The sequence below is a fragment of the Spermophilus citellus genome (assembly GCF_964194105.1).
Source record: "Spermophilus citellus genome assembly, contig: SCAFFOLD_102, whole genome shotgun sequence".
In the NCBI taxonomy this organism is placed as follows: domain Eukaryota; kingdom Metazoa; phylum Chordata; class Mammalia; order Rodentia; family Sciuridae; genus Spermophilus; species Spermophilus citellus.
In genome coordinates, this window is record NW_027672732.1 from 1546236 (window position 1) to 1559425 (window position 13190).

At 35.6% G+C, this 13190-nt stretch overlaps 2 protein-coding genes across 2 annotated transcripts in view; both read right to left on the reverse strand.

The window, feature by feature from the left end:
* LOC308640687 (ras-related protein Rab-32-like) overlaps window positions 1–13190 on the reverse strand; it is a gene marked incomplete at its 3' end in the record, with an annotated part of 422333 nt that overhangs the window by 300971 nt on the left and 108172 nt on the right. The window lies entirely within an intron of this gene.
* Window positions 1–13190, reverse strand: part of LOC308640680 (androglobin-like) — a gene marked incomplete at both ends in the record, with an annotated part of 138925 nt that overhangs the window by 18136 nt on the left and 107599 nt on the right. The window contains 4 exon segments of the mRNA XM_081312475.1: window positions 518–736; window positions 3544–3649; window positions 4399–4575; window positions 7428–7600. Coding sequence (XP_081168601.1) covers window positions 518–736; window positions 3544–3649; window positions 4399–4575; window positions 7428–7600 — 675 coding nt within the window.

Sequence of the window (13190 nt, forward strand, 5' to 3'; positions counted from 1 at the left end):
TAGCCCCAATTGGACTGAAAAAATCCAGGAGTTTCTTAGGAGTAATCACTCATCATGGAAACCAGGAGTGTGGAATGTCATTTCCCTGTAAAACCTTCCATCAAATATTTTGATTCATTTTAGTGAAGAATTATAAATCCACATAGACACAAGTCAAGTCAATGTGACTCCTGTACCACTGAAAATTGCTCTTTCAGAATTTTATAAATAAAATAGTTAAAATGTAAATAAAAATCTATTATACAGCATGCTATAGAGAAAAGAATGTGAATGGCATTTTCAGTATTTGTAGCCACAGAAAACTTATACACAAACATACACAAAAAAATACCTGCTAATTTGTTTTTTATGCCCACTTTTTCTTTAAATATTTAGCAATCAAGTTCTTAAGTAAATTATCAGTTCGGATAAGTAAAATGAAAATCTTAAATCCAAAATACACTTTTTTGTTGTTTTATTAAACAACAATCACATATATGTTAAGGGTCTTTTATAGAATTTTTATTTCAATACTTACCTATGGTTTCCTTCTTCAAACTTTGCTCACGCTCTTCCTTCCCTGGTGAGGGCACTATTCCACTTTCACTGCTAACAGTTTTTGTCAAATCCTTCAACCCCTTGCTCAGTTGCCACTTCTTCCACAACATACTTCCTCCTCCTGATAGTAGTATATCCCTACTCTCTTGACGCTGAAGACTCTTTGCATCTGTCTCTTTCAAAAATGCAGTCATTTCTCCTACAACATGACATGTACACTGCTGATAAAGTTTGCATTCTACTAAATCATGGCAAAAAGTAACAGGGCTTGCATGTGGGAACACAGATTTTGGAGGATGTGACTCAGTAGCTTTGCAACTTATAACCACAGCACTAGCAAAACCTGTCATCTGTACCTCCAGAAATGGTGTGAACTGTGCAGGATGGCAGTGTCTGGAAGCTGCCTCAGGATGTCAAAAGTTTATAAAAAAGTAGAAGCTTTTGGGAGCTGAGGCAATACAATACAAATGAGATCTTGGAACTACTTGGGCTGCTGTGAAGGTGAGCCCTGGAGAAAGTGCCACCAGCCCTGTCCCGACCACTGTACATTTTAAGATACTTCTCTCTGGGAATGCAGTCCTGTGTGTAGGCACTTATAAAATTGTTCTAACTTATATTTGAAAAGGGATTCTGCTTGTGAAATCCTAAAGCTTGGTGGTTTCTCTTTAATCCACTGTTTCAGTTCCCTACGCCATGCAAAACTGTAAAACTTACCACAACTTCCACATTAGGCAGACTTCATTCCCCTATTTATTAATTGTGGATGACTTAATTTGCACTATATTCTTCTTTGAATGAAAGGTAGCAATAGGGTAATGCTTAAGAGCATGAATAAATGTTGAAACAAAAGCAAGACATACAGTAGTCAAAATTTGGTTCTTTAAAAATATTATCAAAATTGATGTACCCCTAGAATAAGACTGATCAAGAACAAAAGAGGAGGAAATTAAAATTTATTTCAATAATTTTGACTTAGGTAAAAATAGATGAATGTCTTATAAAAACAACCATACCTGATACAGGAAAAAATAAAACTGCCAAATAGTGAGACACACAGTGTGAATATAAATAAATGAACTTCAAGAATAGGAAAAATTAATTGATGGTGGTGGAGGTCAGACTAGTGGTTACCTCGAGAGAGAAAATAACTGGGAAGGAGAATAAGAAGACATTTGGGCTGCAGTGAATATTTTATGTCTTGATTTAATCTAATGGTGGTTCCCTATGCAAAAATCAATCAAGCTGTACCATTAAGATTTGTGCCTCAACTCTGTGTATGTTTTATAACAAGGTTAGGCTTCTCAGAGCCTTGTTTTCAACTAGGGATTCTCCTTGGCCTGTTTTTCTCAGTTTTAGCAAAGAATCCTGCTAGAGTCTCCCTACCCAAGCTCCTCTTTCCTCAACCCTGATATCCAATCAAGTTTCTTTTCCCTAATCATTGATACTAAAGTTTCTCTCAGTAATTTTCCACCCACTCTCCCTACCTTTGGGTATAAATACCCCCTTGTTTTTGTTATATTCTGAGTTGAATTCTATTTTTCCTTCTTATTTCAGTAGTCTTAAAGTCGTTCTTGTTTTTTACAATTGTCTGCATATTTTGTCCATACACCTTAATACAATTTTCAAAATAATTGAATCTATATTCTAAAGGACAAGAACTGGATCCTATTCACCCTTGTCTTTCTAGCATTACATTGGACTCCAATAATGGAGGGATGGGATTGGGAGTTAGAAATATTTCAAATTCTAATTTTGTCACTTTCTTGACATATGACTTAGGAAGAGTAAAGTGATTCTCTGAGCTTTGGTCTCTCTATCTGTAAAATGGAAGTAGTAATTGACTTCCTCATAATTATGATACATGCAAATGGGATAATACACAAAAAACGTAATTCACAGTGCCCATTCCAGGAGTAGGGTGATATTGCTATTCACACTATTCATATGAAAAGCAATATTATTCCTATAACAATTATTGATTGACATTCCTCAAGATGTGAACATGGAATAACATAATTTGGAATGTGAATCCTCGTGCCTCCATGAAAGCCCAGAGGGATGATAGGTAGAGGTAGCCAAGATGCTATGAGAAGACATTGACATGGAGGGCCCATCTATGTGCTGGCTCAGTCTCTGGGTGTCTTGTGAACTTAGACATATTACTGAGGCACTCTGGGCCAGTGTTCTAATTGGTAAATTGGAAATAATGTTGTATACAGTTGACTCTACATATTTGCAGATTCTGCATACATAGATTTGAACAATCATGGATCAAAAATATTTGAAAAAAGTTATATTGCCATATACTAGGTAGTTAGTCCTATGATTGATGCATATGTACTAAACATGTACAGAGTATATTCTCTATATTATTCCCTAAGTGATATACTAAAAAACTTTTTATGTAGAATTTATATTGCATTAGGTATTTTAAATAATCTAGAGATGATTCAAAGTATGCAGGAAAATGTGCAAACACTACATTATTTTACATAAGGGACTTGAGCAACTTTGGGATTTTGGTATCCATTGAGGGTCCTGAAACCAATGCCCTGTATATGAGGGCTGACTAAAATTAAAATAATGTGTGTTGACAGGCCCAAGGCAGTCGCTCAACAAAAGTACCTAGCTTTATTATGATGATGATGATTGTTATTATTTACTGTAATTGTTATTTTATAGGTACCAGATTTATAGCAATAGACTGCCTTCAAGTTTCATGCTAGTATTTTCTAGCTAGTTGTACTCTCACCTTTGGTTTTTCTCTAAAATTGGAAAATCTTATCTACTTGGGAGGAGGGAGTAGGATAAAAATGATAAAACAAGTGGAAGTGATTTGATAAATTAATTATTATATATACTGATCTGAACTTGCAAGGCCTTGCAATACTTGAGACTAGGGATTCTGAAACATTTCCTCTTCACCAAGCATGAAGAGTTGACTAATTTTTAAGAAGTGAAGGCAATAGCTTTGTGTTCAGAGGCAGCAGGGAAGGATCCACTGACCTTCTTCCCCAAATTTAATCTGGCTGTCAGGCAAAAGCAAACTCTCAGGGAAATCAGGTGGTCTCTTAAATAACTGGTTGAGGTAGAGCAAACGAGCTTGAGAAGCCTAAAAGAGAAATATTATCAGTCTTCAAAATGCTTTGAAAAAAAAAAAAACCACAGTACAGGCAACAACATGTTAGCGTAGGTGAACAAAATAGGAACACGTGAATTGAATAAGGCAATTTGAACAAGGCTAAATCTAACAAATAAATTCAAATTTTGAGCCATCTGTGATTTTTGACAGTTATTTTTAAAAAGAAATGAAGAAGCAGTCCTGGGCATGCTATCTTAAATCCAGGTGCTCCTGAATCTTTTTCATCTACCCCAATTACCCTGAGTGGGGACCTGAAACAGTAGTAAAAGTGTTTCACTGGGGCAAAGATTCCTGCCTCAGGCAGAGAGTAGAGGGAGAGAATATTCCAAGGTAGAGCAATGCGTGCCTTCTATCTAGGGGCTGGTCCAGGAACAGGCAGGCATACATTAAACATTGCTATGCTTTATGACTTGAGGGCCTTAAGGGTAAATGGAAATATAGCCCTGGTTCTGTGAAAGAGAGAGGAAACTTATAGTTTGGATGAATAAGTGGCACCATTATGTGCTTTGGTTTTGCAGATCCTCTGGGAATCAGGAAGGTAATATTTTACATTGTGTCCAAATGTGGTCTTAACATATTTAGCTAGGCAATGTCTGATAACATTCAGGTATCATTCCTAAAAGGAAAATTGCATGATCTCACCAACATGGTGAAATATTATATCATGCCTAATGATGACAAGTAAAAAAAAAAAAATGAGAGGTTTTCAGTCACATGACCTTAATGGCTCTTCCAGGCTCAGTGGTCTCCCAGGCCTGCTTCATGGCTCGGATTTCATCTGCTCGTTCTGTATCTTTTTTCACATCAAATAATTCAGTTTCACTGTGTTCAGAAACCAACCTCAAAATCCAGTAGGGTTTATTTGGATCTTCTTGTTGCAAGTGAACAGCGGGTACCTGAAAGGTAAAATGAAACTTTGAGGCAAATGCTCTCCTCTTTTCAATAGGATCTAAGTTTTACACCCGTTTCATCATTTTACTATTCGATATTTGCACAGGAGAAATGAAATCATAATTCACAGAAGACTGTACAAGAATGTTCATTGCAGTTTATCAACCGATGAAAGGATAAGCAAATTATATATTCCTATAATTGATAATGTATTATAATATATATTCCTATATATATTCCTAAAGTTGCATACTACTTAATATGAAGCATTATGAAACTACTGTTATATACTATTGTGTGGATGAATCTCTCAGGAAGACATCATACTGCAATGAAAAAGTTGAGCACAAAAGAACATACCTTGTGTGATTCACTTGTATAAAATTCCATAGCAGTCAAAACTACAGTTTGAAAGCAGGTGAGTGGTTGTCTGGAGGTAAGGTTTAAGGAGGACAGAATTGACTGCAGTGAGTTTAAGGATGTTATATAATCTATACCTTGATAGGGGCATGAATTATATCATGGTTACAGTTGTCAAAAGTCATTGAATTGTACAATTAATATTTGTAATATTTGTACATATCACTCTCTGTAAAATATACTTACAATTATGCACAATAAAGTTTAAATTATACTGATTTGTACTCATAACATCTCTTCACAAAAATGAGAGCAGGATAGTTGACCATTTCCAGGTCGGTATACTTGCCATCCATTCATTATGAAAGTGAACAACATTTTGAGCTTTCATAGGATCCCGGCATGGACCATAGGCTAGGACAGCCTTGACACAGAGTGGGCAATTTCTATATAATTGATGCTCATTGATGGAAATCAGGTAGGGAGAGAGACTTTAGTTCTTCACATAACCTTTTTGCCACAACGTTATGGTTTAGATATGAGATGTTGCTCCCAAAACTACTGTGTAAATGCAGGAGGTAAAATGATCAGATTCTGAGAGCTTAACCTAATTTGTCCATCCTAGTTTGAATGGACGGAGTAGCTGTAGGCAGGTGGGCGGGGCTGGAGGAGGTGCACCCGAGGCCCTGGAAGGGTACATTTCCCTGAGGTCCCTTTCCTTTCTCTTTTCTCTCTGTGAGTCCTGCCTCAATGGCATGAGCAGCCCTTTTGTCTCACCTTAGGCTAAAGGGATGGAGTTTGCTAAACATCAACTGAACTTCTTAACCTAACAATAAACTTTTCCTCCTTTAATATACTTTTGTCAGTTATCTCGGTCACAGTGATGAAAAGCTAACACAGCCACTTTCTCTGGCTCGTATTCCTCTGTCATTGCCATCATGCCTGTTAGCATGCCAAGGTGTCTCTCAGATTTCTATGGATTTTTTTTCCTCCACCTTTTATCTTCTGACTGAAAAATCTCAATCAAGCTAGTTCTCATCGGGGGAGAAGCCTTCTCACTGTGAACCAGCCTAGAGTCAGTTTAGGAAGTGGGATTTTCCAGGAAATCTGCTAGACAATTAAATAACAAAACTTACAAGGGCACATAGCACTTAGGTTGAGACTGTTAGTTATCCATGTCGGATAGTGCATTTGGGGAAGGGGGATTGTTGCAACCATTGAATGACGTTTTCATATACAGTTTGGTTTTAGTGCTGCCCAAAAGACCTTGCTTTGCACAAAATTCCTCTAATATTCTGTTGAGACCAAATCCCACAATCAGAAATTCTTCTATTTCTTACTTTTAAAAGAGGGGAGTAAAGGGGGGGGTGGGGAGGGGATATGAGGATAGGAAGGATAGTAGAATGAAACAGACATTATTACTTTATATATACAAAGTAATAATTATATATATAAATATAAAGTAATCATATATATATATATATATATATATATATATATATATATATATATATGATTGCATGACCAATGTGATTCTACAACATATATAATCAGAAAAATGAGAAAGGATACCCCATCTATGTATGTTATAGCAAAGTGCATAAATGCATTCTACTGTCATGTATAACTAATTAAAACAAATTAAAAAAAAATTTAAAGAGTTTTTTAGCTTTTATCATCTTTTAAATGGCTTGATAAATGAGTTTTTCAGAAACTTTTCCAGGATCAAATTTTGATCAGGAAAGAGAGAGCTATGAAGGTACTAAGGGAGCTGTGTGCCTTTTTGTTGTTTTTAGATATACATGACAGTAGAGTGTATTTTGACATATTATACACACATGGAGTGCAACCCATTCTAATTAGGATTCCATCTTGTGTTTGTACATGATGTGGAGTTACACTGGTCATGTATACATATATGAGCATAGGAGACTTATATCTGATTCATTCTACTGTCTTTCCAATTCCCATCTCTCCTCCCTTCCTGTCATTCCCCTTTGTCTAATCCAGTGAATGTCTGTACTTCCCCAAATACCAGACAGATCCAAAATACCAGACTGACTTGATGTTGCCTCTGCATGTCTTTGCTCATTGCCTCAGTTCAGGGCCTAATTCTCCTCGAAGAGGTGGGATTAGATACCTACCCTTCCTACCACGGCACACACAACGTCTAACTCTAAAGTTCTGTTATCTTTGGCTTCCTGCATTTCAGTTTGGGTTATTTAAGGGTAAGGACTATATGATATTAATCTTAAGAACCCACATTCCAGTAATAGTGTCCTGCATACTGATAGTTCAATTAATGCTTTTCAATATTGAGCTGGTGAAGGGGTTTTGGGAAATATGTCCAAGAAAAGTCCTCAAGGTATCTAGGTTGCTGCTGAAATCAGGGAGATAGAATTATTCACAATTTCAACTTCTGTACAAATGAGCAAATAGGGAACCAATGAGCCAAGGTTCACTAAGTGACTCTGATAGGAGAAAAGACCACACCCACCTGAGGCTCAAAGCGAGGTGCTTGTTTTTCTTTGGTTGACCTTTCTCTGTCTGAAGACTTTTCTTTGCCTTTCCTTGTTGTTTTGGAAGTTCCTGAGGATTTTTGACCCTCACTGATGGTATGAGAATCTGGACTTCCCATGGTAATTAATTCTTCATGCTTCTCTCCATGAGCTAGAGAGACACAAAAATGGAAACTATTGGCCATTATATGACAATAAAATCATTTCACGTAAGAACCAGGGGAGTGAGTTGGTGAAATAATTTCATATTTCTTTTCATTCTTCAACAAGAAAACATATCTTTTATGAAGGTCTGTTTAATTCTTTTTATAAAATTGAGTTATAATTCATCTACCATCAACACCCTAGATGTATGTGGGTCAGTGGGCGTTGGCATCTAACACTGTGCAGCAATCACTACTATTTAATGTACTTACATTTTGGAAGGCTTTTATTTCATTTGTTGAATAATTTCCCTGTCTGGTACCTGCAGTGCAATATTGATCTCATTTATCTCAGGTCTAATCTTTGCTATTTCCCTCTTAACTATTTTTACTGCATCCCATAACTTTTGATATGTTTTGTTTTCTTTTTAATTTATCTCTAAGTATTTCTTAATTTATCTTGCTATTTAATCTCTGAGCCATGGGTTAAGGGTATATTGTTTAATTTCCACATATTTCTGAAATCCCAACTTTATTTATTATTGATTTCTAATGTTCTTCAATTATGATCAAAGAACACATTTATATGATTTTCAGACATAAATCTTTGACATTTATTTAGAGTTGCATTAGCTATAGTTTATCCTGCAGATCTTTTAAGTGCCCTTGAAAGGATTATTCTGCTGTTGTTGAGAAGACTACTCTATAGATATTTGTTAAGTCGATTTGGTTTACAGTGTTATTCAAGTATTTTATTTCCTTTTTGATTTTCTGCTTAGTTGTTCTATTCATTAACAAAATTGGACTATTAAGGTTTCCAACTATTATTGTCAAATTACTTATTTCTTCTTTCAGTTGTACCCATTTTTTTTTTGTATTTTAAACTGTATTGTTAGTATGTGTTTTCTTTCTTGAATATGTGACCCTTTACCTTTATAAAAGATGTCCCTTTGCTACTAGTGTCTTGTGTCTTAAAATATTTTTTCCTCCTAGCATTAGTATATTTACCCTAGGATTCTCTGGTTACTATTTGCATACTACTGTTTTTCAATTCTTTTTGTCTTCAGACTCTTTGTATCTTTGAAACTAAAGTGCCTCATAAACAGCATCCAGTTAGATCTTGTTTTCGTTGTATAGTGTATTTACCTTGTATTTCTTCCTATGTTTCTTCCTAGTTTGATTCTCAATGGGTCCCAGACAGAAAGATTCGGAGAGTATCTGTTTATGTAATTTACTCAGTAATGTAATTTACTGCTAAGAGTTGAATCAGCATTCAAATTTAAATTCAAAAATGCTGTCATTCCTTTACAAAATCAAAGTTTTGTGAGTCACCCCATTAGCCAAGTAAAATAGTAATCGTAAAGAATCCGTATTTCATCAATTACTTGATCCTCTGATGTTACGTACTTTCAAATTGGAAGCAGGTCACACTAGTAGATGGCCAAAGGATGATGGGTATCACTTGTTCTTCTACTGAGAAAACCAACTGCTCAGAAGTGTTGGGCCATAGAAAATTTCATGGTTAAATAATTTCATGACTTGGCAGTGAATCATGGCTCAGGCATTGGATACATTCAATTTGCCAGGTAATTTGGGCCTAAGTTGCCCCTCTGTATAATGAAGATACTAACTCTGCACACACAAATCTAACACTAATCACTATAGAGCAGGTAAAATAGCATTCTACCTAGTATCATACACCCTGGGTTTCTAAGGTGTTTAATAAATTTCTGCTGAAATTGAATCTCAAGGTGTTCCTAAAGTACTTCTGGGGCTCTCTTTTCTAACTGCCCATAGTTAGTAATGTTTGAATCATACATTAAGGTGTATTTGATTCCCCTGAAACATACTTGATCTGTAAATTTATACATTAATATGTATAAATTTATACTTGATATGTAAATTTATACCTACTATTTTGTCAGACACAGCTGGTGTGTGCTTCCCACTTTCCTAATGTTGTTAATATAAAATTAATTTCCATATTTCTTAATGGCATAACATATATTAGCTTTTTCTCCCATAAAGTACAAGTTCTTGGAAGGCCAGAACATCATTATATACCTCCTTTCAAATCCCTGATTTCACATCTATTATAATATGGAATTCATAATACACCTTAACTCCTGTCAGCCTCCCTATCACTCTAATAAAATTCCTGAGGGAAACAAAGAAAGAAAAATTTATTTTAGTTTAAGCTTTCAGAGGCCTGAAACCCATGGTCACTTTACTATTGATTTTGAGCCTGAGATGAGGCAGAACATCACAGTGGAGAGTGTGTGGTGGAGCAAAATATATATGTTTTTGATAATATGTGTTTCAGCAAATATACCAGAACCTCAAAGGCATAGGTCAGCAGCATAAAGATGTTAAACATAGGCAAAAGGAATTTAAGATCGTGCCACAAATTCATCTGAAGGCAGATAATAGCACTAAGTTCCTCCCTGCTCAAAGTCCTCCAGTTTCATGTTTCCTTAAGTGAAAGGTAACTTGATAAGCAATATTTACTGCAACTTAGGAATTGAAATATACTAAAGGTGGCACTGTTGCCTCATGTTAACCAGAGGCCACATTTTAAAAAAATTTTAAAAGAAATATCCTAGGTTGAATATTACTATAATTCAGGCCTTATTTTGTATTGTGAGATTGTGAGCTGAGCTATAAAGATGTGAATTTTTGAAAAAAAAACAAGTTTTACACTTATTTCTCACAGAAATTCAGTATTTGATATGAGTAAATAAAGCAACATTTCTATTGACTTTGGAATGAATATTTTAAAGAATATAATAATAAAAAGAACTTGACCAATTTCTTCTTGACATAAAGTATTTATATTTTAAAAGCAAACAAATTAATAATTTGAAAACATTAGTAAATAAATGTTTCTAAAATATATCATACCCTTAAAGTTAGGATATGTGGGTTTTGAGTTGTAAATATAATTAAAGCATAGCAGTCAATGCATTGATATGTTTTAATAATCAAACTGTCTAAAAATCCACATTTACAAATATGCCATTAAAGATCAATTATTCTGAAATTGAAAGCTGCCTTTCAAAGATTGTCCAACATTTTCTTCCACACAGAAAAACATCCTAATTCATTTTAAACACAATTCATATTTAGTTTCTTTGCTTGCTGTTTTTCAGCCACAAACATATTATTCAATAGAAGGTGTAATTTAATTTTAGCAGCTGCTCTTTCATACAATAAATTTTCAAATGTTATATCAGAAAAGAATACATATTATTTCTCCTAAAGCCTTTCTGCTACTTAGAGAATAACATCTTTTAAAATACTACTAGGACATAGGAACTTCTATACATTATTTTGAATATTCACAACAACCTTGAAAGACAGCACTTATTCTAGTCTTGCAGGTGATGAACATCCTGGTTCAGATCAATGAACCTAGGGTGGTTTAGCCACTATGCTGTATTTCCCCAGTTGATAATACTGTTCCTTTAAAACTTTTAATTCATTTTAACTTTGTTCTCTTACATAACTCTGTTTTTCTTACATTATTTGATATTCTGATAGCATTGTACTATATGGTGCTAACTTGCCTTGGAAAGCTTAAAACATTTCCCCCAATATTTCTTCCTTTATTGTTGCATGTTCTTATAAATCCTAATGGATTTACACACCAGTTTTACCTATGAATACAATCTCAAATTAAATTTAATCAGAATATTCAGTAGGTTTTATTGTTGTTGTTATCATTTTCCAGTGCCTGGGACTGAACCCAGGACTTTGCATGGGATATGCAAGTATTCTACCACAGAGCTATGCTGTAGTTTTCTTTTCATGATTTATGCTGGGGTTATTTATTCCCTGTCATGTAGTTTATATTTATACTTGCTATAAATGACAATAGTATGACTATTTTGGAAGTAGCAAGATAGGCATAACAAAATATTGCAACGTAAAAAATCATGAAAGAAATACAGGCAATTCATGAAAGAAGCCATGCAGGAAAAAACCTGGGATTTGGTTCTCACTCTTGATTTACTGTAATTTCTAGTTTCCAGGAACATAAGGTAAAATTTACTAATACTACAAACTGTCCTTGAAGAACAACAATGCAACAACAACAACAACAACAAAAAAACGAGAATAGCTTTGCTGAACACATTAGCATGAACAAAACTGTGCTGTTTTCCTATTATTTTGATTTATTTCTGTAATAGTGAATATTTTTTTTATTTGCACAGGGTCTTTAGCATAAAATATTTAATTCCACTGATATTAAGCAGAAACTATGTCTCTACATCTTGGGAGGAGGGGAATACACTACCACAATTTGTACCACTCTTTCTAGCACTGATTTACACACATAAAAAACAATTTAGGTATAGTATGTAAGGTCCAAGAAATTTCTATTTGGACCACAGGGGAGGTAGAGATAGGATAAAGACTGATTTAAAGGATAACAAAAGCAATAGCCTGACAGGAAAGAATACACAGAGAGAAAGAGAGAGAGGGAGAAAGAGATGGTGGTGGTGGTGGTGGTGGTGGAGACAGTAATCCACAAATAAGATTAATAGTTTGTTCTCACTTATTTTTCATTTGAACATTGTGGCCATGGACAGTGGATTCCAAAATAAAGGCTTCCAAGTCACTTCTATAGGGAGTCTTTAAGGAAAAGTTCAGGAGAGTTGGGTGGACCTAGGACACCTTCATTGCATCCAAAGGAAGACCTGGGGCTTGCAGCACTGGTCAGAGAGGCTGCTGCAAGAGCAGTGACAGCCAAAGCCAGTGCCTTTGCTACCACGAGGGAACCAGTGGCACATGCAGCATTAGACATGGCCTGCAAGGAACTTTCAGCTTGCATGTGATGCTTATTCATGGAAAAACTCTTCTCTTCTGGTTAGCAAGAACACCAGATCAAAATCTTGCCTGTTCTGTATTTCAGACATCCTCAGTGGTGCTGGGCAGTGGCTGTGGAGGGGAGGCTGAGCTAGAATGAAGAGATAGTTCAACAAAATTCATATTCCATGAGATTAACTAGGGAATATGTAACAAGGTCGAATGTATATCATTATTAAGCAGCTGCACAGCTTTTTTGTTCACAAACCAGTTTTTGAGCACCTGAACAACTGCTTTGGGAGTTATACATGACACAGATGAATGGCAAAAGAAGTGGCCACTATGTGGCTCAGAGGCCACGGCTTTCTCTTCCTCTGTCTGTGTCAGACATTGATCAAAGATGACAACATTTTCTCACTGAGCACAAACCCAGCCTCAGAATCTTGTCATCATGGCAGGCCAGGGAGCCATCAGGATTTAGGCATACCTGCTGACACAGGCATAACACTTTCACGCATCCACTCAGTGAATGTTAGGGAACTAACATTCTCTCTGGATCTAGTGACACAAAGATGAGTCTGGGAAAGACATGGTTCCTCTCCCCAAAGAGAAGAGCGCTGCAGGGGAGGCCAACAAGGTCAGAATTTCCACACAGTGGAGGCACACAGAGTACATTGGGAAGAAGTGGGGACTCTTATTTATTTTAATAATTTTTCTTTGAATCGTCTGACCCACACTAGAATCTGCCCTTTTAATAAACCTAGTAATAACCGTTTTCTCTTAACTTCT